Source organism: Elgaria multicarinata, chromosome 1, assembly GCF_023053635.1.
Source record: "Elgaria multicarinata webbii isolate HBS135686 ecotype San Diego chromosome 1, rElgMul1.1.pri, whole genome shotgun sequence".
Taxonomy (NCBI): Eukaryota; Metazoa; Chordata; class Lepidosauria; order Squamata; family Anguidae; genus Elgaria; species Elgaria multicarinata.
The window spans coordinates 89,340,617-89,367,820 of NC_086171.1; the positions used below are offsets into that span (position 1 = coordinate 89,340,617).

The 27,204-nt window shown below is 40.7% G+C and overlaps 1 protein-coding gene across 3 annotated transcripts in view; it reads right to left on the reverse strand.

Annotated features, from left to right (window-relative positions):
* ANKRD17 (ankyrin repeat domain 17) overlaps positions 1-27,204 on the reverse strand; it is a 123,888-nt gene that overhangs the window by 22,959 nt on the left and 73,725 nt on the right. For 2 of the 3 annotated variants that reach the window (XM_063131721.1, XM_063131730.1), the window contains exons 8-23: positions 26,466-26,703; positions 24,320-24,511; positions 23,909-24,018; positions 21,129-21,216; positions 18,825-18,952; positions 18,240-18,383; positions 17,658-17,760; positions 15,351-16,103; positions 12,964-13,112; positions 11,116-11,227; positions 10,833-10,978; positions 9,167-9,309; positions 6,423-6,636; positions 2,562-2,737; positions 1,427-1,589; positions 837-932 (exon numbers count right to left, since the gene is read on the reverse strand). In XM_063131721.1, coding sequence (XP_062987791.1) covers positions 837-932; positions 1,427-1,589; positions 2,562-2,737; positions 6,423-6,636; positions 9,167-9,309; positions 10,833-10,978; positions 11,116-11,227; positions 12,964-13,112; positions 15,351-16,103; positions 17,658-17,760; positions 18,240-18,383; positions 18,825-18,952; positions 21,129-21,216; positions 23,909-24,018; positions 24,320-24,511; positions 26,466-26,703 — 2,955 coding nt within the window. The remainder of the gene's footprint in view (positions 1-836; positions 933-1,426; positions 1,590-2,561; positions 2,738-6,422; positions 6,637-9,166; positions 9,310-10,832; positions 10,979-11,115; positions 11,228-12,963; positions 13,113-15,350; positions 16,104-17,657; positions 17,761-18,239; positions 18,384-18,824; positions 18,953-21,128; positions 21,217-23,908; positions 24,019-24,319; positions 24,512-26,465; positions 26,704-27,204) is intronic. The other variant, XM_063131739.1, reaches the window with a different exon arrangement.

Consider the following 27,204-nt stretch of genomic DNA (forward strand, 5'->3'; position numbering starts at 1 on the left):
GTTAAGGTGTTGCAATTGATTTGGGAAAGGAGCGGAACAGAAAACATGCCGGGGAACAGAGCTCCGCCGAGTGTGAGTGTAAGAGAGAGAGCCCAAATGGTGAAACGAGACTTAAAAGTGCTCTGGGGAGTTTTGGTCCGGGTATAATGGTGGTTGGGTAAGATATACTATGCAGATATTGAGACCAGGGAAGGGGCTCTCAGTCAAAGAGGCACGGGAATGAATAACAGAAAGGAAGAAGTACGAAAGGAGAAGAAGTGAGGGGTAATCATAGAATCATAGAATAGCAGAGTTGGAAGGGGCCTACAAGGCCATTGAGTTCAACCCCCTGCTCAATGCAGGAATCCACCCTAAAGCATCCCTGACAGAGGGTTGTCCAGCTGCCTCTTGAATGACTCTAGTGTGGGAGAGCCCACAACCTCCCTAGGTAACTGATTCCATTGTTGTACTGCTCTAACAGTCAGGAAGTTTTTCCTGGTGTCCAGCTGGTTTGCACAGTAATGTTTCCTCCCTCACCTAATCTCCTTTCCCACCTTTTTCTTTCTGTTCTCATCCATTCATATGTAGGTCAATTACACAATTAGAATAACCACAATGTGTTCTAACCTACTCTAGGACAAGGATGGTTAAATATTCAAATGCTCCTAAAAACAGTGAACAAATGAATAAGAATTTACATTTTAAATGTTCTTCAGAAAAGTATAATTAAATTTGGAGTGTTAAGCCAGAGGAAATCAGAAGATTTAAAGAATTTTAATGTCTGTGATGACTTCATCAACTTACAACTTGTTCTACCTAAGCTTTAGTGAGGAATGAGAGCAACAAATTATTCTTACCTTGTCAGTAACTGTTGCTATGTATCTCATACATTCTGAATCTGATGGGAATTGGTTTACTTCTTTTACCAGATAGCGTACAACTTTCACATGACCCTAAGAATTAAATTTCCAGCATTATCCCCTTTCAGTGAAGGTAGATTAAACATTTGAATGCATTTAAAACAAATATTAAAACTATAAGGTAATTTAGTGAAAAGTGCTCTCAGTCACTGTTGCAACCTTGACTCCCTAATGTAGTGACAGATACGGAAGCGTGCCCAAACTGTAAACCTATGTAACCAGGAGATGATCAATCCATATATTTAAATATACTGAAACATATATTTCAAGATGGGAACTGGTACTACACACACAGGCAGCACAATCCTAGGCTTAATTACTCAACCCACTGAGTTCAAAGTGGTTTTCTAACAGGTGTTTGTATAGGAAAATGCAGAGTAAGAAAACTATGGAAGTCTCAGCTTCTATCCTGTACTCCCTGAGTCTCAAGCACACTCTCCAGCAGGCACAAATGCTTGATATAAGGTCATCACAGTACAGTTGTATTTTCAGAGGGCTAAAAGAAACAAAATAAAAAATCAGTCTACCTTTCGAAAAGCTGCCATCAGTGGGGTTATTTTTCTGTTGTCAGCAGCATCTACATCTGCTCCTGCTTGTACTAGCAACTGGACAACATCTAAATGACCACCATTTGCAGCAAGCCATAATGGAGTATTTCCTTTCTTATTACGGACATCAATGTGAGCTCCCCTACAAAAAAGCAAGATCAAAATACTGGATTTATAAATTAAGTTACTACAAACTTTAAATAAATATTCCAAACTGAAGTACTGATTACTCCTACTCACTTTAGAAGGGAGTAGGAGGTTTGGGGTGACATTAGCAGTTCTCCTTACCTTTAGAAAGCACTGTCTTTTCTTTAAAAAATAATTGTTTTTGAACAACTAGCAATAGTATACATGCTAACAGTTGTTTTAAACTGATGGCTGGATATTCAATTCGATATTCAGAATACATATACGTTGCAGTGAATGTACAAACACCTAGCTGTCACTGTGAATGTTCAACTACTGTAATTCCTTAATTTCAGACATTACCAGATACTAGTCACACCATTCCCTTATGATTGCTGAAAAAGTCCTACAGAGGACGAATATCCACTGTAACACACAACACGGTTTCATTAGTGCCAAATAAAGTAGTTTTTTTAAAAAATGAGGACAGGCAGTAAGTGGTCCCACCACTTTGCTCCTCTTGACTGTTGGGATGAAGTGTGGGGATTTAAGAGAGACACAAAAGGGCAAAGCTACTTGTGGGTGCATAAGGGGTCCTTACGTTTTATAAGTAAGGTACAAGTTCATAGCTACACTTAACACTCAAAGCAGGATCTCTTTGGATGAATTGCTTTCCTTAATGATAGTGCCTCTGGAATGACAATTATGGAAAAACACGTGCAATCATCAGAATGGAAAAATATTCAATTTTTTCCATCAGTGGAGGAACCATAGACCTTTCTTGCGGGGCGGGGGTGGGACCTTTCAAAAGCACGCCAAAACAGGCCCACATTTTCTTATAGATATATATTGTATGGGCAGGGGCATATGCCAATTCCTCAACTAAAATCATCAGAACTCAGAATTACAATAATCAAAAAGATAGCATTTTCTTTCCCCTCCTCAGAAACATAAAAATAGATTGCAAGTAGAGGATTAAATATGATACCTGCTAATAAGCAGCTCACAAAACTTGTAGTGTCCTTTGTCTGCTGCAATGGTTAAAGCTGTGTCTCTTGACGAGGGAACTGGTGGCGCATTTACATCAGCACCTTTGTCTAGAAGAACTCTGCCTACTTCTGCATACCCACCAGAGGCAGCTTCCATTAATGGTGTCAGGCCAGTCTAAGGGGGAAAGAATGTCATGAAAGATGTTTTCTCTGTTGAAATATGTGAAAATCTACAGCAACAATAAGCAAACAATCACTTCTAGTTTTCAGAGTATCTGTACTTACAGAGTAAAGTAAATTTAGTAAAACTTAAGTAAAGAAAACCCAAGCACCTCTGAGCCTGATCAGTTTGGCTATCATATTTGGAAGGTTTTGGTGTGGTTTTTTTTTTTTTTTTGCTATATGCATCAGTAATGAATGGAAGGAGGCCTACAGCAGAATCAATGCAATATTAGTGTGACACTGACCCATCTAATGCTGTATTAAAAAAAGTTTAAGAGCTGATAAAATTTATTTATTTATTTAATTACATTTATATACCGCCCCACAGCCGGAGCTCTCTGGGCGGTTCACAAAAGCTAAAATCAGTAAACATTAAAAATATACAAAATTTAATGATGTTTTTAACTCCTGATATCCCCTATTTGGTGATAAATGGAATGGGAAAAGTGCTAAGTTTACAAGATCTCCTTTTCTTCAAATGTTCATAGCTGAATACTCCATATGAAAGAGCGCTTTATATATATAGCTGCAGTTAAAACCTGATTTTATGCATATTTACTCAGAATTTAGTCTTACAGATTTCAATGGGACTTACTTCCAGGAAGCCTAAAGGACAGAGGGGTTTTAGGCAGACTACCGAGACAGGGAACGCAGTAGTGAAAGCGCCACCAATGATAAGGCTCTAGTCTTGGATATTAAGGCAAAGTATAAAGTGTTCTAAATTGAAAGAAATTCTGGGTAGCCTATCATTTCAGATGGCAAGGGCATCCACACTAAGCAAAGGTGCTAAACAATCCTTTGTGTGGGGGAGAGACATATGGGAGAAGGTGAACCCAGAGGATTTACAGCTTTATAACTGAAAGCTAGCACTCTGACCATTAACATTAGTATAATATGGTACCTACAACAGGTACAAATAAGTAAGCCAGCTTCTGCATTTTGGATAAGTTGCAGTTTCTGAACAGACTTCAAAGGCAGTCCCAGGTAGAATGCATCACAGAAATCTAGCCCTCAGGCAACCAGAGCCAAGCACTTAGCATAAAGGTTGGCTTCCCCCACCACCCTGAAAATTCACAGCACTGGCAAAAACAAATCAGTGGTTTGACGGCAAGTTTTAGCAGCATCTGCTATGGAGGGTTTTAAAAGACAAGTTCAAAAACAAGGTAAATTTGTCCTTTGTAACCCTCTGTAGTGGTTTGCTGCCCCCCCCCCCTTTTTTACCACTGCCATCAAATTTTGCTCTTCAATGGCAGGGATGCAGTCCAGAGGAGGGAGTGTCTGAGAGGATTAAAAGTCGCCCCCAGATCCCCTGAAGTTACCTATGCCTGCCTTACAGTGTTTAGAACGGGCTGCAGTTTACACAACATGACACTGGAAAAAGATGCTATGTGAGCATCAATTAGCAAAGATGTGAGCCTGATCTTGCGTGCATGTAATCAGACCCAAGGTAGAGATAGCTATCCCCAGATTGATTGGATTTCCCAACAACCCGCAGCCATATTGCACTTTTTATTATTTATTTATTACATTCCTATACCATTCAATAGACGAAGCTCTCTGGATGGTTCACAGCAATTAAAACAACAAAATACAGCATAAAACACAATACAAAATTTAGAAGTTTAAATCTACAGTATAAAAGTAAAACCACAATAAAACCTAGCAGCAATGCCAGGAAAGGGAATGACGGAGCAGGTGGAGGAGTAAAGGGGAGGCTCATACTATCTCAGACAGCTTTGTTGTTTGGGGGCAATAGAATTCATTGTGTCTTAGGACACTTCAACTTGAAGTGTCTCCACAGCTCTGGACAATACTTTATGGAAATAATCCAAGGGCAAAAAGCCTACTTTGAGAAGACTTGTTCCGATCACTCTCTTCTTCTGAGATCTCTCAACCTAGTTTGTGAGGGAAGATCTGGGTTTCCTCATACTGCCTAGAGTTTCCACACAGGAATGGTTCTTTTTCCACAGGACAGTCTTGACACCGTTTCTTATGGTAGGACACAATTTCTGCACCAAGTGCATGTCCGACTTGTGCCAAAGAAGAAAAAGCAACTGCCTCAGACTTCAGCTATGTTCGGGTTTAAGATGAGGAGGCACCTGAATGTTCTTCACAGCATTCTCACTCATGTCACCCAAACAGGAAAGGGCCCTAGCAGATTTCCCTTTCCACTCAGAAATTTTAATCCAAGCCTTCCTTGCTTGCTTCCGGCGAACAGGGCTCTCTGTAGTGCGAACCCTGAAAGAGTCTACCTATTCACGGCAGAGGCAGAAAGACATTGGGGTTGGGGAACCACAACAAGAATGAGGAGGAAGAGGCCCACCATCTACCAGATATGAAGACTCTGGAGATTAACTTTTGTCATGGAGGAGAGACCCCTCACACCTCTAGCTGTCCTCTTCCCCTAGAGGAGAGACCCTAGTGATATCTCTGTAAATTACAATGACTCCACCAGTCAACCTTTTCCATCAGGCATTCTTGGTGGTGCATCTAGAAGGTAGCTGGGCACATTTGACACAAGGTATCTGTCTTCCACTGCCTCTTACAGCCAAGTCTCGCTAATTCAACCCAGATCAACTGAAACCTGGATGCTAACTATTTCACTGGAGATTGATTTAACTACAGCAAATGCAAGGAGTTGATATCCGCCTGGTACCAACATTGTTATCCTTTTGGCGCCAGGTTAAGACCTCTCTGAGCCTTGTGTGGCACAGAGCAGTAAAGCAGCAGTTTCTGCAGCTGAAACTCTCCCCACGGCCTGAGTTCGATCCCAGCGGAACCTGGTTTCAGGCAGCCGGCTCGGGTCGACTCAGCCTTCCATCCTCCCGAGGTTGGTAAAATGAGTACCCAGCTAGCTGGGGGAAAGGTAATAACGTCCGGGGAAGGCAATGGCAAACCACCCTGCTATAAGGCCTGCCAAGAAAATGTCAGCGAAAGCTGGCGTCCCTCCAAGAGTCAGTAATGACTCAGTGCTTGCATGAGAGGTTCCTTTCCTTTCCTAAGACCTCTTCTACTTTCAGGCATTTGGCAGCATACGATAAGGTTTTAATCTGGATTTCCTTATTATTGTTTAACTTTGTTTAGATGTGTGTGTATGTGTTTATGTCTGTTCATGTGTTTGTATGTAAACAGTTTTTTATAATATGTATAATATTGTATTTTTAAGGTTTTGATCTTTGTAAGCTGTCCAGAGAGCTTCAGCTATTAGGCAGTATGAAAATGGAATAAATGAGAAATGAAATGAATACCACATATAGAGTTTTGATGGTTGGGAAAAGACCCAGAGACCCTATCCCCTCATCCTTTGATACTTTTTACTATGCCTATTCCTGCTATACAAAAGGAAAGTGGAGTATGTCACCCCAGGGCCATTCTTTCATCACCACAAACAGCACCAACTAGGAAGCCCGTCCCATGCCTTCTGGTTAACATATCCCAATCCTCACAAACAAAAACCCCTTGGCCATCCAAAACCTAATTTATGATCACCTCTGAACCCTAAACCTACTATATACTTAAGAGCACTTGCATACAAAATAATGCAAAATACATTTTGTACAGCTTGGGGTAACTTCTGAAGTGTGAAAAGTATTAACAAACGTAAGCTGAAGGTATGTAAATCAGAGCTTACTACTTACCTTAGCTCTGTGCTCAACATTAGCTTTTCTATCCAAGAGAAGGCTAACCACTTCAGTTCTTCCTTGGAAACAGGCCAGTGTCAAGGCAGTATTCCTATTGGTCTCTATCTGTGCATTAATATCAGAACCCATGTCCAAGAGCAGCTTAACAGCAGCAGTATGACCATTCATGGCTGCTAACATTAGTGGAGAGATGCCCAGCTTGCTACCAGTTCTGAAAACAAATGAACATGCATTACATTTTAATTTGTATTTACTTATTTCTATAGTATGAAAGTCTTTTATACACATTTATTTATTATTTATTTATTACATTTACATACCGCCCCATAGCCAAAGCTCTCTGGGCGGTTTACAAAAGTTAAAACCGTAAACATTAAAAAAAAGTATACAAAATTTAAGAATCATAAGAAACATAAAAACAACAATATACAGTAAAAACAACAGTATCCATTTAAAAACAACAGTTCTGGGGTCCGTTAGAAAACAAACTTAGTGTTGTTAAATGCCTGGGAGAAAAGTTTTAACCTGGCGCCTGAAAGATAACAGTGTTGGCGCCAGGCAAGCCTCATCAGGGAGATCATTCCACATTCGGGGGGCCACCACCGAAAAGGCCCTCTCCCTTGTTGCCATCCTCTGAGCTTCCCTCGGAGTAGGCACTCGGAGGAGGATGCTAGATGTTGAGCTCAGTGTATGGGTAAGTTCACGTCAGGAGAGGTGTTCCATCAGGCATTGCGGTCCCAAGCCATGTAGTGCTTTATAGGTTAAGACCAGCACCTTGAATTGGGCTCGGAAACATATAGGCAGCCAATGCAAGCAGGCCAGAATCAGTGTTATATGCTCAAACCTCCCTGTTCCAGCTATGAACCTATGGGTGTGGCCACTTCACATGGTGGCAGATATATCAATGGTGGCTGCAAAGGCCACACACCTGTACATGGAATTATATAGAGATAGTACTTGAAGAAGTTCTTATTAAAAATAAGAAATATTTTTGTAAGCTGCCTTGAGAGCCTTTTTGGCTAAAGGGTGGGATAAAAATGCTAGAATAAATAAAATATAAATAAATATCTCTTGCAGGGAATCTCTGTCCCAGAGGCTACTGAGGTTAGGTTGCAGTCCTAGGAGAATTGGGCACGATGCCCTCCAATATCTGCAAATCGCTCGACATATAGCCCAGGGTAACAGAAGATGGCCAGTGGATGAACAGGCAAATGGCCTGAAGAGCCGACACCCAGCATATACCACTCCCTTCCCTAAGGGGTGCAGCCCATGTTCTTTTGCTCTGCGGAAACTTGAAAAGTTCTGGGGGATAAAGGCGGACCATCTTGCCCCAGTAAAAAATGCTGATCTGTGCTAAAGAGACAGCCAATCATCAACAAAACTTCTTGAAAGGCAGGATTTTTAGGATGGAGGTACCAAGTGGTTTGAATAAGGTCTGCAGGATGAGCAGTGCTGAAGGAATCATGTTGAGGAATATACAAGTGTGGGGATGCAATGTAACTTGGAAGGGAATGGTGTCACTTGGAAGGGATGCTGGCTGGGGCCAAAGTTCATCTATGAAGCATATTCATTTTGAACCCCTGAAGGAAAGCTAGAGTTTCCCAGTTCTGAGATGAGAGCCATGTACTCTTCAGCCATCCAGGAAAGGGTAGGCTGAGATGAAAAAAGACGTCAAAGAGGGCCAAATGAGCTCCTCTCTGCATGTCCGATGTTCCTCTTGTTGTTCTGAATTTGTTCACTTGTTTTTTAAAAGATGCGGGCTTGACAAGAAGCATGGAGCCCTAATGGCAACTGTCTCCCTCAACAAAGGCAGGGAGACTTTTGTAGAGTAAAGGGAGAGGCTCCCACTCCTTCCCTGGTGAGACACTGATTTCCCAGCCTTCTCAATGCTAGCAATATTCTTCCCTTAAATCAGCTTTCCTCAACCTGGGGCGCTCCAGATGTGTTGGACTACAACTCCCAGAATGCCCCAGCCAGTGGCTGGGGCATTCTGGGAGATGCAGTCCAACACATCTGGAGCGCCCCAGGTTGAGGAAGGCTGCCTTAAATGGATAATTTGAAGAGCAGTTCAATGCAGATAACCCAGCAGAGCAGAAGGAGCGTCAGAGGCATTCTTCACCTCTCAATCCCCATTTCTGTTACTTGTAAATAGTAAAAGGCTAATTTGGTCAGGCAAGAGGCCATTTGGTATATTCATTTTCAAGCTTTCAAAAAAAACCAAAACAAACAAACAAAAAACCAGGAAGAACTCCTAAATTTGGAAAACAGGAAATACTCCTAAATCTGGGACATAGTATTGTGGTAAGCAAGGAGATATTATACATTAGGGAGAGAACAGACTTGACTAGACCCTGTTGGGAATATGCCAATATATTCTGGCATGGGCACACTAGCCCCACCACCTATGCCCCAGTATGTGCTGGCCAACTTTGCTGCATTGAATGGCAAGGTCTGAACAGGAATTCTATTCACGTTCGCTTGAATGTGAGTAGAACTCTCAACATGATTGGGGAATCTATGGTGCCTACAAATTTGATGTCAGCCCCAAGGAATCTGTTTGGTCTGTGTAGAAGAATATTTCAAAGTCTGAAGGAATGCCAATGTAGTTGGAAAAATAGAAATCCTTCAGTAAAAATAAGAAGTCTGGCTCAAAGGGAAAGACTGCTTGCCTTTACCTAGAGACTGCTTGCCTTTACCTTCATAGCACAGCTATGAAGCAGAAATGTAAAAAAGGAACTTGCCTTGAATTGATCTCCGCACCAGCGTTCAACAGGATTTTGATGATATTCACATAACCACCAGACGCAGCTAAGCTCAGAGGTGTGTAATCAGAAACATTTCTGTGCTCTTTGTTTGCACCTCGAGCTAGCAGAAGCTCCACCACCTGAATTATTATAAAAAAGAGTTACTTGAAGATGTGACTATCTCTCCAATCCTGAACACACAACCCGCAGCCAGTGTTTTCTGACCATGTGACCATGTGGTTCTGACAGAAAGTAGAGTTATGTATCATATGTGAGGGTGTGGTACACACTATCATGGGATCAGCTTTAACCATGGAGTATACATCACTTGGAACTACTTCTATGCCTGCTACAAGTAATGTACAAGTGTTTTGCAGATATCACTTGCAGAATGGCATTTTTTTAGGACTGGACTATTAGGCCAGGATCTAAAGAATCATAACAATTGATAGCATTGGATAGCTTTTTCCTGAAGAGCAGACCTCCCTCTCCAACATGTACACATGCTGCAGTTTTTTATATGCATTGTTGGGAGGAGTTGGACAAATTCAAAAATTTCACTGGACTAGCGCAAGGTCCTTACATGAGCTTTAAGTAGCTAACTGGATTCTGGTCTTAGAATGCAATCTGCTTTCTCTGAACCAGTAAGATATCAGGTTGAAAACTTAGAGCCAAAACTGCATTTTTTAAAATTTTGTAAACTGTCCTGGAATTTTTCACAAAGGGCACTATATAAATTTATTGATAAATATTTGTCTGAAGATACGTACATAGCACAAATATTAACTCAAACATGTACTGTCAAAGAGTACTTTTCAGTTTGGGTAAAAGAAATGTGGGGGAAAACATATACAATTAGTTCGTCTTTAAGGTACTACAAGACACTTTTTATTTTGTTGCAACAGATTAACTTGGGTACCATTCTGGAAATTATTACGTTTGCAATATATAATTTGTAAGAGATGCTAGCACATCAAAAGTATCCAGGAGATCTTCAGGTACAAATGCGCTCCCAGACACCTTCCTTGGTGCCCACTGAGACATTGTACTCCTCTCAATTTCTATTTAATAATATTTTTATATTTTCTTACTGGCAACTGAGTTTGCTTCAAAGCAAAGTGGGAGCCTCTAGCTGCTTCCGTCTTAATTTCCCATGAATGCCTCTGGACAGGTTACTTGCCCTTTGTGATTAGCCATGCCAATCCATGGCAGCCATTTTATGGCTGCATCCAGGAGAGTTTCTCTAATTTCCAAATATGCCTACAGACCTAAAGGGTTGCCTACTCCTGGTTTAAACTATGGCTAGTGTACAAGCCAGAATCACAAACCACAGTTTGAGCCTGTGGTTCAATAAACCATTCAATAAACCATGGTTTAATCGACCCATTGTTTAGCACTGCGTCCAGAAAGGCCCTACATGTACATTCAGGAACGATTCTAAACATTCCAATTATAAATGTGGTATTTCAAATTAAGTCTCACTAATTTCAATGGAGTGTTCCTAAGTGTGCTTAGACACTACTTAATTCAACTGTATATAGCACACTTGGATAGAAATTCCCTTGAAATCAGTTGAACAAGATTCCAAGATGTGTATTTAGGATTAAAGACCAAAGCTATAAGCTCTCAGTTAGTATATCAAAACAAGTAATGTTTATTTCACCTCCTGTCTTCCTCCAGAACAAGCTAAAGATAAAGGTGTGTCCTTGGTTCTCTCAGACTGAGCTTCAATATCTGCGCCATTGTCTAATAAGATCTCAACAACACCGACATGACCAGCTGTGGCAGCCAAAATAAGGGGAGTAAACCCTGGAAAAAACAAAGAGGCATCACTTAAGGTTTGTTTGTTTTCTAGTTACATGTATTTTAAAAAAAATCATTATTCATCTTAACAGTACAGGAAAAGAAAATTTAATTTAGACCATCTGGAACAAAATGGCACTCACCCTTTTTGTCCCTGTGTTCAATATTAGCTCCCCTCTCTAGAAGTGTTTGTACCAGCTCTTCATGTCCACCAGCACAAGCGAGAGTCAATGCAGTATCATGGTTACTTTCAGTCTAGAAAATAAACACTATTAATGGTTTTCTTTATAAATAACATTGTGTGTTGCTTGTAGGAATTGTACATCATAAAACAGCTACTAAATTTGATTGAAGTTGAGATATTGCTTATGGAGTTAGTCATCTTTGAATGAGATGCAATGCTTCTAAAGCACCATTGTAAAATAATTTTGACATAGTTCAGGAAACAGTCTCATTTATTTTCTGCTGAAGAGTTACTGTTTAAATCTAGAATCATATTGACCAATATGTTCCTAACTACAGATGTAAAATTTCCGGAAATTTTGAACCCATGGGGAAAAAACTGTTTTTTCCCCGTTTTTGTTTGTTTTTGGGAAAAATTGGAAATTTTCAGAAAAATTGAAATAATGCAATATTAGCACTTTTCCTTCCCTCCTCCTTGTTAAAACTTTCAGTTGCTGTTTTGAACAAATGTTTCCCTTTACATCAAAATATGGAAAACTGTAGTTTTCTCTAATATTGAATTAACAAACCCTGTTCTGAAGCCACAGCTTGATCCTGATAAATTTGTTCTAACCATGGTTAAGTTCAAACCAGTTCCCTACATCCAGACATAGGGCCTGTTCAGACTACACCCTAAGCCATGGTTAGGCTGCTAACCCTTTTACAGCAAGTGGTTAGTATGTTTAAACTGTGCTTATATAGCCACTAGGGTTAGGAATAGTTCACATGATATGCTAAGCCATAATGTTGCGGTGAAAACATTTAATCACCATGGTTCAATGTCTGAACAGGATCAACGTTTAGCTCAAAATACTTAACCACCATGGCTTAGCATGTTGTCTAAACAGGGCCAAAATGGGGAAATGTATTTTGTTCAAAAACATGACCAGAGGCATGCAGATGAGGAGACTGGAGTATGTAGCGCATGCCTGCTCATTGTCATAACACTAAATCATAATTAGCGTTGTTTCTGAATCTGGCCATTGTCTTCAGAGTTGCTCACAGGAACAAAATGCCTACTCCTTGGTTTAGTCTGGCAATTTGACATCCATAAATCAACGGAAAAAACTCCTCTGTATTATGGCCAAAGTCTTTAAGGGCACAATCCTATCTTGATAGTCGGCAACCTCTGAAGACGGAGGCCTACCAGAATCCTTGCCGCCCTGCATTTTCCCTGGATGGGCGGCTTTGGGGAGGAGACAGAAGGAGGCCAGGATGCTCACAGGAAGCTGCGTAAAGCTTCCTAAGGCACATCTCGGGACCGTCCCCTTCTCACCCTCTCTGCACTTCATTTCCAAGTGTGGAGACATAGCCAGTGCAAAGAGAACCACACTGGCTACGAGGAGGAGGGGTAGGAGTGGGGAACATTGTTTCTAGGCTCCAAAGTCAGAGCCCTGGTTCCAACCTCGTATTCCAGAAACGGAAAAATCCTATGTTTCCCAGACCTTGTCTTGGGGACATAGGATTGCACCCTAATAGAAGATTTTAAAAGAACAACCAGCCTCAAATTTCACTGTTCTGGAAACTGCAATTGCACTATATCTAGAGTTTGTTTTCTCTCTAATTAAATATCCTGCTTATCTGAAGTATAATCAGTGCTTAGCCATAAGTATCTCAGTGTTTCAGAGAACACTGTTTATATACAAGGGAACTCCTTTTTCAAGTCCACCTTGAATGCAAACAGAAACTTCCATTTTTGTTTTGGTGTTCAGTTTTGGGTTTTCGTTCCCAAATGTGATCCTTAGAAGATGTGGTCTTTTCAAGCTTACCTGTGCATCAATATCTATGGCAGGGTAGACAGGTAGCAGGGTTGAAGGAGAAATTATAGGACTTGGAGCTGGTGTCTGAGGCTGGGAAACAGACGTTGCAATGCTGTGGGTGGGGGTGTTTGACACTGCAGATGCTCTTCCGCTCACTGCTATTGGAAGAGAACAACTATGCTTATTCAAAGTACTTTTGGAAGTTCCTGAACATTTAATAAAAACTTGCATTAAGAAGTTACAACATAATAAACAAGGTTTGAAAGCGGCATTCTTGAGGCTTAATCTATACCCCGGATGAAGCACACTTTCCCCATCTTTGTAGAGACAAAAACGCAGCTGACAAGAGCCAAATGCATGGGGTAAGATGACTGCATTTCACTCTAAGAACAAAAAATTAACTCTTGTGTGGAATTTACTATCTCTTATAAAAGCTGCTAGCAAATGGAAGCTTTGACAGAAAATAGAGATATGACATCAACATAGGACTATCTCGGACTTGTGACGTGAGAGAACATAGTTCATAACTAGGAAAAATAAAGTGAGTTGGATTGTCAGAATCTAATAATATCCCGTCTTTCATTACTACTATATGCCCAACAGTCTGACATAGGACAATCATAAAGTTGCAATTATAGGTCAGGGAACTAGTGAAAAGACGAATAGAAATTCTTTAATTCAGGGAACTATGGTCAAAATATTTAATTCAACACAGAAGACGCATAAAGAACATGAACGTCTTACTGCCTTTCACAGACTGAACTGAATTAGCATGTTGTCATTTCTTATGCTTTTGTATCCTGCAATAAAGTTTAACAGTCTTTACATCAGTGTATAGTTGACTATGGAGCATCAAGCTATAATAAGACTAACAACTGCTCAAACTCTGATTCAAGACTGTTGGTATCAAGAAGTAAATTATTCACATATCAGAAAATAGAAATTAGCGATGCTACTTAATATAGCACCAGAAAGTTTATGAATACCCCCTAAAGAAACTCACACCTGTACTTTCAAAAGCACAGATGCCTGATCAAGTTGTAGATCAGTTATATTGTCTACTCTACATATTGTTAAAGCTGGCTGTGTTTCAGAACTCTCTGAGGAAGATTTGCTGCCTACTGACCAAGACGAAGGCTTTGGAGATGCATGCAATAAAGCAGGTTGACTAGGGCTGCCAAAATAAAATAAAAGACCTGTGGCGGATCAAGAAGGAAGGGAAAGCTTGACTTCACTGAAACCAACTAACTTTAAGTTGCTCTGCAAGACTTTGAATTAAAGAGCAGGGTATAAATATTTGTAAATATTTAAACAATAAACTGCAGCATAGATCTTTTAAGAGGTAGCACATGGTGATGGCAGCAGTGAAAAAAGGCCACATCTCTACTTGTTACCATACACAAAAAGTGACAATAAGAATAGGTTTTCTAGTTGCAGCAAATGGCTAGATAAATTGAGGCTGGCCCCACCTGGAGTCTAACCCAGCATATGTATACTATGACAAATTTGTACATATTGTGCCATACAAAAGAAAAATCCCTTGAATCTGGTTCAGCCTAGGAATACCAGTGTAAAACCCAGAGTCAATTTGTACAGATGGAGCTCCATGCACACACACAAGTCTTCCAGTTCAGCTCTGCCTATGCAATGGAGACAGAAGTGAAGTAAGAACCCCCACCCACCCTGCTGCTTCCATGGCACCCTGGAGATGTGCACTGGAATTACTGGATCGGGGTTATGAACTTTTCAGACTCTTTCTGTTGAAGTACAAAAAGGAAAAGAAATTAAGCTTCTTGTCCAAATCCATCTTCCTAAAGTATTTTCTTGTATAATTCAAATGTATTCAAAAAAACATGTCATTGCACGTGTATTTCAGAAACTTGACATGTGCTGTAATCAATAAGACTAACAAAAAATTGAAATTCATTCATAGGAGCTCAAAGAAAGGCCACATCATTATCAAGGCCAAAACATCTGATTTCCAGAGCTTGAGACAAAAGGGACAATATATTTGACAACGTAGGTGCTTGTCCACTCACTTCATGAATGCCGATCACTTCCCTTTACACCTGTTTTGCCCATTGCTGGAGAAACACCAATGTTCTGTAGGCAACTGTTCTATTAAAAGGTTATTTTACACTACTAATTATCTAAAATAGAACGTCATTTCCCACATCACAGTACACTAACCTGTTTTAATGAACTAGGTAGTCAATACTGCAAACTTAAATAGAAATGTTAGCTTCCCTTCTATTTCAGGTGTTAATTATTCTAAAATTGGGGAACAGGCCAAACTAACCAGCCTTTGTGGTGTGGAAACTAAGTAAAGATGTTGTCATACCAAAACTGCCATTTCACATTTGATATTACACCTGCATGTAACAAATTATACACACCTGCCATGATGTCATCCAGCGTGTCATTGAGGGTCTGGGCAGGGCTGGCTACCATTAACCCTTGCTGTGCGTCTGTTAGAATTCCTTGCCCCAGCCCTGTGAGTTGTGCTTGGCCCAGTACTGGCTGTCCAACTATAACACCTTGCAGTTCTGAAAGATTTGCAATAGACCCTGGAGGTAAGGAACCTGCAGACAGCGGCAAAGCTTGTGGCATTGCAAGCGGCTGAATTGGAGCAAAGCCCATCTGAGCACCAGTTTGCTGGGGATCGTCTTTGAGTAAGTATGGGTCCACTTGTTGCAATCGTGCATAGTCTCCCTCAGTAAGCTGCTCTCCTACCCCAACAGGAGTTAGCAGTCCCAGGTGCTGACAAGACTGCTGCTGCTGCTGCTGCAGTTGAATCCTCTGCGCTTTAACCTCCAGGTATTGCTTTTTCAGTTGCTGCTGTGTTTTCAGCTGCAACTCCCGCTCCACTTTCTGCAGTTCCTCTAGGATCTTTTGCTTCTTCTGAATTTGTTCCTCTCTGGTTTTGTTCAGCTCCTCAATCTTCTCCTTGGTGAGCTGGTCGGCATGTGCCAGTTCTAAGGACTGCAACTGTGCATTCTTTTCTATGGCTTCCTTGATCCTTTGCTCCAACTCTGTCAGCTTGCCCTGAGCCTCCTCCACAATGCTTTCTGGAGACTGGTTGGCAATGTAACCTTGCACATCTGGGCTGGCTGGTGGCAAATGGCTGCTGGACTTTTGTTTGGAAGTGGCTGTGTGAAAGAGAAACCCCCTCAGAACCAAATGGAAGTGCACACGAACAGCATTCTCATTACAGACCTACTGGTCAATAAAGCACAAAGACAACGTGGCACCCTGAAAAGGTGAAAGGCCAAAGGGGAAAAGGCGCGCGCCTATTTTCCTCCGAGTATTTAATTGAGGAATTAGATGACAAATCTAAATATTGATTGATGGGTACCCCACCTTCCTACCAAGAAAAATGCACTCAAGGTGATGCTCAATGGCTTAGTTGCTACAGAGTACAGATACTGTACAATAGTTAATTACTACAGACACCACAATGAAGTGTTTTATGACCTACTTCTCTTCAACAGTAACCAAAGCTTAAACCTATGCTTGTTTACTTAAGAGTAACCTCTCCTGTATATAACGGGGCTTACTTCCAGATAGGCATGCATAATATTGCAGCCTAAATATCCTAAGTTGGAAATGTAGTTGTGGAGATCCAAGACATGATTGCCACTATATAAGCAAAGTATGTTGCAGAAGATGGGGGAGGAGCAGGAAGAAGGAGCAGGTTCATTGCCCTAAACTGACAGTTTGTGCTTATGGATGGTTAATGAAGTATGCTGAAGTAAAAAAAATAAAAATAAAAATAATCCAGAGAAGTAAGGAATAATGTCATTATTTCCCCCAATAAATGAGTTTCAAACCCTATCTTGGTACCTTTATGAAAATATGAGTTAATACTGAATCCTTTTGCATTGGAAGCGCAAGTCTGACATTCAATAACCAGTCTTCAAAAACTGAAAACATTAGAACACCTATGCTCAGTAAGTATATGTCATGTTGTACATAAGACATGGCTTTGCACCTATCATCAATATGCATTTCCTGGACTGACAGGCAAAGATTTCAGTCTTTACGTAAGAACAAGTGTTTGATTACAAGTGTTTAAGAACCAACAATGCAGCATTAGCAATGTTACAGTGATTTAGCAGCAGATGTTTCAAGTGCTATACGTGCTACCTGGGACAAAATTATATTGAAATTTTTTAAAGCCAAATAAAAAAGGAATATAAATAAAGTGGAAGGCAACATCCCTTCATTGCTAAACATGGAAATGTCCTAGCCTCTTTAACAAGTTTTAAAGTATAGTTTTACAGAAATGTTAGATGTCTCAATGAATACTAAATACAAATATAATCATTAAAGAGTACTTGGGTTACGTGCATGAACGCAATTCCAAAACCTTACAGTAAAGTGTTGGAATGAAATTCTGCTTTTAAGACATACAATTCTGACCAACAATATTACTGGTAATATGTACAGTGGTATAGTGCAATTATCTCCCAGTTTTTGCACTGTTAGATGTTTACTGATTGATGAGAAAACCCAAGCCAGCAATCTAGCTATCCCATACATAAAGGCAGACATCCTGGGGGGAAAACCCAAGCCCTAAATAATTTGTTCTCCAGAAATATTCTCTAAAGAAACTAGTGTTGTTGTAGAAATGAAGGCAATCCTGTATATTCTACCTACAGTATATATATATTTTAGTGACAATCTGTAGAACTACAACTGACCTTTATTTCTGATGGGAAGGGTTGTGGCGACATTGGCAGGGGGTTTGTCAGGCTCTTGGGGTGGGACAACCATGGGAAGTGCCTGCACTGGTACACGAGGAGCCTAGAACATGGGACACTAAGATTACATTCTTTGTTGTCCTACATGACTATAACAAACTGTTACCCCCACCCCACCCCAATGGCAAGTGTAAATATTTCACAGTTCAAAAATAAAATAATTACCAATAGTTACAGTTTTAGATGACATAATTTGATTCATAGGCCTTTTATGTTCTCAACACTAATAGCAGTAGTTTAATATCACAATGAAACTAGCAAGACACTTTATTTCTCCCCAGCCAAGGCTTCCTACAACAGGTTTCTGCAGAACCAGGAGGCAAAAATTAAAATAAACCCAACGGAAGATGGCAGTATTTCCTTTGCATCTTAACCAAGCTTAACATTTTCCTCCACAATATCTATTGACTAAAATGCTTGTTTCCAGGATGAGTGACAGTTATTTTGGTAGGACTTCATCATTAAAAATAAAATATAAAACAAAATCCAAAAGGACAGACATGACAGCTCTTCAAATCTTACCCTATTTAAATCATGAGATGGGGGAGTCAGTTGGGTGGACTCAGGTGGAGGAGCAGAAAGCAGGTTGTTAGGGTAGTCCAACAGGTAACAAACTACACTTGTATGTCCACCCTTAGCAGCTTCTATTAGCATGGTTGAACCATCCTATAAAGAAATAATGGGGTAAAATTAAAAAAATCATACACAAAAACCCACACACCTTGATAGCCAATGTTTAATAAAGTATTTAAACAGAGCTTATCAATGTTGTAAGAATAATTTTAACTAGCATTTATCAGTTTCTGGCTTCCCCAGCTGCATGCAAACAGTACCACTGGCTAACTGGGAAGTTCAGATCAAAGGAGATGAATATAAAAATACAATCTTATGTAGAATAGCCAATTCTTTCAACACAAGAGTTCCTTAGGGATGTTTTTACCCAATAGTAGTAGGAAAACTAAATGTAAAACCCATTTCAGATGAAAAATACTTAAACATATAAGTCACTATGCTACATTCCCCAGTGTTACACTAGCTGATCAAAAGACTGCCCAGCGACATGCACCCAGTAGATATTGAAATGATGGAATAGGAACCGCCACGTACTTTCAGTCTATGTGTAGGATCAGCTCCATGAGCCAACAACAATTCCACAACTGCCAGGTGGCCTCCAGCACAAGCAAGTGACAATACCGTATGCTCATTGTTAGCTGTGGTCCTATTCACATTTGCTCCTGTCATAAAGAATAATAATAATAATAATAATAATGTCAGAAGAGGTTCTTATTCTTAATTGCACTGTTACTTTTTGATAAGAACTTTCCCACTGATCACTTTCTACTGGGGACTATACTGCAAGCCCATCTCTATTCCTGAAGTAACTATATGGGTCAGCACCCCACGCCTCAACATCATGACCTAGCTCAATTACTTTCCACAAGCCCTCAGTGCAGCTGTTGAAGGAAGTAGAGGCCACTGCCTCCCCCACTCTCCTACTAGGTTGGTGAAGGATGCTGGTGGAGGAGAGATCTTTGCAGCCACGCTCCTCCCAGGCGTGCTACCTGAACTACAATCAGAGAAGGGAGAAAACAGACTGATGTGAAGAAAATCCATGAGCCTTCTGTGAGAAAGACCCACAGCTCAGTTTTTGCTCAGCTCTCTTGTGCAAGGCAGGACAGCACTCTTCAATTACTGAAAAGGTTGTCACACAGAGGAGGGCCAGGATCTCTTCTCGATCCTCCCAGAGTGCAGGACACGGAATAACAGGCTCAAGTTAAAGGAAGCCAGATTCCGGCTGGACATCAGGAAAAACTTCCTGACTGTTAGAGCAGTACAACAATGGAATCAGTGACCTAGGGAGGTTGTGGGCTCTCCCACACTAGAGGCCTTCAAGAGGCAGCTGGACAACCATCTGTCAGCGATGCTTTAGGGTAGATTCCTGCATTGAGCAGAGGGTTGGACTCGATGGCCTTGTAGGCCCCTTCCGGCTCTGCTATTCTATGATTCTATGATAAAGTGTGTGTGTGTGTATGTGCATGTGTGGAGTTCCTCTATGAGAAGAGAAGAGACTAAACTGCATATGCTTGCTTCAGAACTGATAGAGCCACTTGCTCCAGACATGTTTTTATTCATAAGTGCATCCCAGTTATTCATATATCACACAGGTAGTTCCATACATATTGTTATTGTTGCTTTCATCCCTTTACACTTAAGGCTACAATCCTGTACTCAGTCATGCATAAACTGACTTCATATGAGACTAAGGAAAACCAACATGATGCAGGTCTGCTTATTTATTTAACCCTATGCATGCATTTCATTCCTCAAAAATTTGGCCCAGATTCAAAGGGCTCCTTTAAAGGTGATCCCACAGCTTTGATGTACACAAGGGGATTTTGGACTTTTTTTCCCTTTATGCATGCGTCCACCCACCCATCCCTTCCCCAAATTCCTTCAGTTCCAAGAGCAGCTTGGCATGAGTGTGAGATGAGCTGGTTATTGTCCAAAAGAGAAATAGTCAAAAGCCACCAAAGATTCATAGAACAAGTTGCACAGTTCTTTGGTTCTTGACTGCTGTGCTTACGTAAAAAGAGGTGTCTCCACTGCATTATAACAACAGGCTTTAATTATATTCATTTATTTATCACATTTGTATCCCTTCTCTATCACAAAGGAGCCCAGGGCAGCATAAATAAGTTTATCCCATTTTATCCTCACAATCACCCTATGGATAATAACCCACAAAGCCCTAAGTTTCAAAGGCTAAAGGGGGGGGGGGGATTTCTAGAATAGTCTTGCTATTCTATGTTTATTATTCTATCTACTGTGCCACAACACTCACATATTCAATTGAAAGAGACGTAAGTTTGAGATGAGAGTAAAAATCATGTGCATTCTGGGAAGTTTTTCCCCTTCTCCAGCTGAATAAAAATATGGCTGCATACGCAAGTAACTTGAGAGAAATTCATTATTTCCTATCCTATTAAACCTTAGCTAATTTCTGGAAAGCACAAGAAAATCTATCTAAATTATCTATCATTACTTTCAAGTGCTCATGCCAATTCAACCCATTAAAGCCTGGTGTACTCTTGCTTCTTTTCTCTAATTGTCTTTTTATAGAATTTATGCAGTGCCAAATAGGAATGTGGTAGAGTAGCTAAACTATAGATTACTAAACTAGTGTGCAATTGGACTGTTTAGCTGGTTGTTAAATTACAAAACTAATGTCAGCTGAAATTATGTTATACAGCCTAGAACTGCCCCCTTTTTCATTATGGTTAATGAAAAATTTCAAGCATCTAAAGACCTCATAAATCAAAACATGAAAGCAACATTTTAAAACTAAGATATAGCAAACTGGACAAAAACACCTTAAACACATTAAAAGTGAAATATTTTCACAAAAAGTACCTTTGCTTATTAAGAACTGAACAGTACAGACATGACCCGCTCTTGCAGCTTTCATTAATGGAGTTCTTCCTCCTTCAGATTCATGTTCCTAGAAAGAGAGAGAGAGAGAGAAAATAGAAGCCACCTCGGTAATTAGATTCCTAAGTTTTTAAACATCTTTAATAATTTAACCTGGATTTTTTCAAGATTATTTTATCTAATGAACTGTATTGAGTGTGTACAGTCACTCAACATTCTAGGCTTTCAAAAATAAATTCACTTAGTCTAAGAAAGTGCTGGCAAAGAGTGCATATAGTCCAATGAACCAGAAAACATAATAGGGATAAACTGCTTCAGGCATAAATACTAATTTAGTAATGGGGATGTACCCTCTGGCCAAAATTCTGAGGGTAATCTTGATGAAGAATATTTCAAAAAGACAACAATGGGGTGACCATCTACCCTGTCATCAACTGGGAAAATGCATAGGTCATGACAGAGACAGAATTTCTAGATATAATACCAGGGTTAGGGGCTTTATTAGCGGCTGTTTAGACAAACGTACTTGGAGTGCCTTAACTGTGCAGTGATTAAATCAGTAAGAGGAGGGGCAGATGACCACATTTTTTGGCCTGTCTGCCAAAGCCAGCCAAAAGTTGTGGGCCCTTGTAAATGACTCTTGCTTAGAGCAGTTGTTCATAAAATTGACTAGAGGGAAGGCAAACTTGGACTTGACCTACAGTGGTGTCCAGGATCTCGTGTATGATGGAAGAGTTTTTGAACACAGACAGAATAAGCTAAAGATTATAAATAGATTATAAATATAATATAAATAGAACCTCTATTATATTCTCTCTCTAAGCAATCTCCCCAGGCCATATGATTGTAGTTAGCCCTGCCCAGCAGGTCTAACTGCAGTGACATGGGGTGGAGCAAGGGCTTAGAGAGTATAAAGAGTTTCCAACTAAGCTTTGGCTCATTCAGAGCAAGAACTTAGAAGCTTGGCCAGAGAAACTTCAGCATCGCATACCACCTTTGCTCACAAAGCCTAAGCTAGGCCCTGTAATGGGAGCTTAGGGAATGTGCAATTCCGTGAAGACTTAAAAAAAAAGCTTTTAAAGGCTTTACACAAAGCTCTGAGCTGTAATTAATGCCCAGGTCCTAGATGAAAACTCATCCTGAAAGAGGCTAAGAAAATAGGAAGAAAACAACAAGAAGATAGAAAATTAGAGTACAACTGGAGAAAAACAAGAAAAGTCAACCAGAAGTCTACACATACGAGCTACTACAATGGCAGTTGATGAAGAACTGAGGGAAGAGGTTGGAAACCACTGGAGTATGCGCACTGAGACAGTGGGGGAGGGTTCCTGCCAAAAATTTCCTCAGCTATGGGATGTTTCCCAAAATGAACCCCGTGCAGGCGCAGAGCCCATTCATGTGATCCACACAGACCACAAAGAAGAACTAGTCCTGAAAGAGCCATTCTGCTTACCAGCTTGTTTCTGGGCTCAATTCAAAGTGCTGGCATGACCTCTAAAGCCACAGTGGCCGGTTTCAGACAGTCAGCAGAGGAAACAACATAGCATTGGTTGTTTCCCCCAAGCCCACGCGTACCAGTCGCACAACCAGGATTACCTTAATTACCCATGGCATGACCAGTAATGCAAAATTGACATGGAACAGGAATAGACTGATCCGTCCATCCCTTACTGGAGGTAGTACTCATTCAGATACTGGCTGGGTTCAGATGATCAGCAGGGGAAACAATGCATGTTGGTTGTTTCCCCCACCTCTGCGTGTGCCAGCTGGGTGACTGGGATTGCCCTAATTATCTGCACCGTATTGTCTGAATGTGGTGTGGGCATAGTTAATTTTCACCCACCCTATAACCCATGGCTTGCAGTAGGGTGGGTGAAAATCACTATACCTGAATGAATGCTACCTCCAGGTAGGGATGGATGAATCAGTCTATTCCTGGTCCATGACAATTTTGCATGTGTTAATCCACACAAACATTTGTATTTAAATATATATATTTTGAATTATTTACTTACAAAAATATATTTATAAATGTATTTTATCTCCATATATAAATGTATATTATTGTAAAATATGCATTTTAAAATATTTTTTAGCCAGGTGTTGCACTGTAAAATTTGGAGAAGTGTAAAATCCACACAGAAGTGCAGGAGTTGTGGATCAGGTCAGTGTGCATCAGAATTTAAAAAGGCTGAATTCCTCAAGCATCTATAGGAAAAAAGGAAAGGAACCTCTCATGCAAGCACTTGAGTCATTGCTGACTCCTAGAGGGACGCCTGCTTTCGCTGATGTTTTCTTGGCAGACTTTGTAGTGGGGTGGTTCGCCATTGCCTTCCCCAGTCGCAGTTACCTTTCCCCCAGCTAGCTGGGTACTCATTTTACTGACCTCGGAAGGATGGAAGGCTGAGTCGACCTGAGCCAGCTGCCTGAGAACCAGCTTCCGCTGGGATCGAACTCAGGCCATGGGGGGAGTTTTGGCCGCAGTAACTGCCTTTTCATGGTTGCCTTTTCAATCTTTTGTTATTTTGGTTGGTTGTGATTAGCTGTCCATTTTGTTTGGTGAATATGCTGCACCTTTAATCTGATTCATATGTTTATTATGTTTTGTTATTTGTGTTGTGCAACTCACTCTGAGAGTCTGTTGCTGGGGTGGATCAAGCAGCATATAAACCCAAATCAAGTAAAATATAGTCTTTTTACAAAAACAACAGCACGAAGCCACACAACATAGAAAAAGTCCAAAGCTTCATCTGCCAACTTACCAGATCTGCATCTGCTTGAAGCAACACATCTGCTACATCTGTATGACCGTTCTCACAGGCGTATGTCAGTGCTGTGTCTCCTGTTGCTGTTGTTGCATGCACATTCGCTCCTGAAGCAGCATTAAGTATATGAAGCTTAGAATCTATGCAAGCATATCACTGTCTAGCATGACAGTGTCTATATTATTTAACCAAATTTCAAAATACTCAGGTATTAAAATGTCTGATTAATACGTTTGGAAATGACGATTTCATAATTATTTGCACAGACCTAGGATGCAAGTGACAGGCTACTACAAATAAGGACACACATTATATGATAAAGTAGTTCAATATAGGCCTATGATAGCAAAGTTTCAATGGTGTGCTTTCAACTTGAGCAATAAATGCACAGAGAAAACAATTCCATACCTGCAGCTAATAAATATTTAACAAGCTCTAAGTGACCCTCCTGAGCAGCTTCCATTAAAGGTGTAGAACAGCCAAGTTCTATATCGGCTCCTGCTTTAATAAGAAAGTCAGCCACTTCCAGAAAGCCCCCACAACATGCTAGAGTTAAGGCAGTTTCTTGCGTCTCTTCTGTCTGAGCATTGATGTTGGCTCCTTGGAGAAAGAAATATACCAGTGTAGATTAAGTTTCGAGAACAGCACTTAGCAACAATTTAACATTAATTGACTATTGTATAGAAAATATTGTATAGGGACAGGGAGAGTGCAACCCTGTCAATTCTGCTCTATCTCTCTTGATATGCCGATGTAGGAAAAAAATGCACCAATAAGTGTGGATGCTAAAAAGAGAAATCAACTCTGGTACTTGATAAACATGTTAAAAACTATTTTATTCTTTAAATCCAAAAATGCTCTGCTCAATGTTTCGGACGTATCGTCCTTCGTCAGGAGCTATAATAAAATATACATTTTTTTTTTAAAATAACAAAACAGGAACAACACCCATGCATTACTGAAACATTTCATGTAGAAACCTCAGCTACTCCTATCCACAGATTTTGTACAGTGGTTCCGGAATCATTTTCAAAGAGTAACGTTGGGTGACCATTCCTCGGCTCCTTGGCAATTGAGCTATGGGGTGCTGCAGGGCACCATATTGTCCTCAATGTTATTTAACATCTATATGAAGCTGCCGAGAGCGGTCATCAGGGGATTTGGAGCTACATCCCATCAATATGCTGATGATACGCAGCTCTTTCTCCCTGTGACAAATGAATTGACAGGTCCTGGACCAGTGCCTAGACTCAGTAATGGGCTGGATGAGGACCAATAAACTGAAACTCAATCATGGCAAGACGGAAACCCTGTGGGTGAGTGGTTCCCAAGTCCGGAAGATAGGCTCATTGCCTTTTCTGGATGGGGTTCCACTACCTCTGAAAGATCAGGTTCATAATTTGGATTCATCTCTGGCGCTGGAGGCTCAAATGGCCACGGCCGCTCGGAGTGCCTTTTACCAGCTTCGGCTGGTTTGCCAGCTACAGCCTCTGCTGGACAGGGATAGCTTGGCCACAGTGGTACAGGCATTGGTAACCTCAAGATTGGATTACTGCAATGCATTCTATGTGAGGCTGCTGCAACTCAGCTGTTGTCAGGAGTTCCCCTTTCCAGCATGTAACTCCTCTGCTGAGGGAACTGCACTGGCTGCCTATTTGTTACGGGGACAGGTTTAAGGTTCTTGTACTAGTGTACAAAGCCCTAAACAACTTGGGACCAGGATACCTGAGGAATGCCCTTCTTCCCTATCAACCTGCCAGGTCACTGAGGTCATCTGAGGGCATGCTCCAGGTGGTTCCACATTGACCCATCCTCTGACTGGAGCCCACCAGGGGAAGAGCCTTCAGCATGGTAGCCCCCCTCCTATGGAATTCCCTGCCTCTAGAGGTCAGGCAGGCACCAACTTTGTATTCCTTTCGGCGCCTCCTGAAAACGTCGTTGTTCCAGGAATCCTTCCCTTGATGACCAGCCACGGTTCGCTTTGCAGTTTGCTTCTTTTAAAAAAAACCTATTTTAATGTGTTTTTATTCTGTTTTTATTTTATTTTATCTTGTACACCACTCCGAAATTTTGAATGGGGAGTGGTATGTAAATATTGTAAATAAAATAAATAAATAAAATGGTCAAAAATTATCAATTACTCAATTAAGCTAAGTTAGGTCTGTCTCATGCTATTTAGTGATAGCTTTTCATCATCCCAGGTGGCATTCCTTACTGTTGTAGAAACTTCAGAGTCTATCAAGTGCACCTATTAAATGAACATAAATTAAGGGTCCTGACTGAATGGCTAATGACTTTCTAGGGAACATATCTTTTGCTGTCATTGGTTATTAGTGCTTTGCATGTTAACCAGAATTTAATTGTATTAATCATACAATTGGAAAACTAGCATTCCCTGGAGTCAACATGGTACATATGGAACAGTGGTTTTTGTATATTTAATATCCTATATTATAAATTAAACAATGAAAATTAGCAAACAATTCAGTCTCCTAGAAGATATACTTCAGGGAAGCCTTCAAATGTGCTACTAATACAGTTGTTATATTCTTACCTTGGCCTAGAAGTAGAGCCACCATCTCCTCATGACCCTCTCGGGCTGCTTCCATCAGTGGTGTATAACCTTCATCATTTACCTCCTCCAAGTTAGCCCCTCGCTCAATTAATAACGCAGCCAGCTCTACATGCCCACCACAGGCTGCCAGAGTTAATGGAGATTCAAAGGAATCAGCAGGCATGTTCACCTGAGCACCACTATCAAGGAGTAACCTAGCAACTTCCACATGGCCATCCTAGAAAGAAAAGAGGGGGGGGGAACACTTACGTATACAAGGGCTGGATAATCATGTTCCCTACACCCAGGAGATTATTTTGTAACATGAAGCAGAGCATTATTACAAAGCTTCTCACAGCACATGGACCAGAAAATAGTGGTTTTAGGTTTGTAGAAATATGAACAAATTAAAATAGTCCAAATTTACAGCAAGCCCTGAGGAAGTTTGAAATCGCTCATTTACACATCTGTTTGAATTTATATACTAACAAACAAAATTAATTTTAAACAATTAAAAAAAATGGGCAAAACTGCTGCTGTTGAGTTTGGAATATATCATGCACACTGTCCAGGTTCGGACGATCAACAGGGGAAACAACATGGAGCTGGCTGTTTCCCCTGACCTGGTCGCATGACCAGAATTATCCTAATGACTCGCACTGCACCATACAACCTGCACCTTGCAGAATGAGTTGTAGGGTTGGAGAAAATGCACGGTACTTCACCACGCACCAGATTC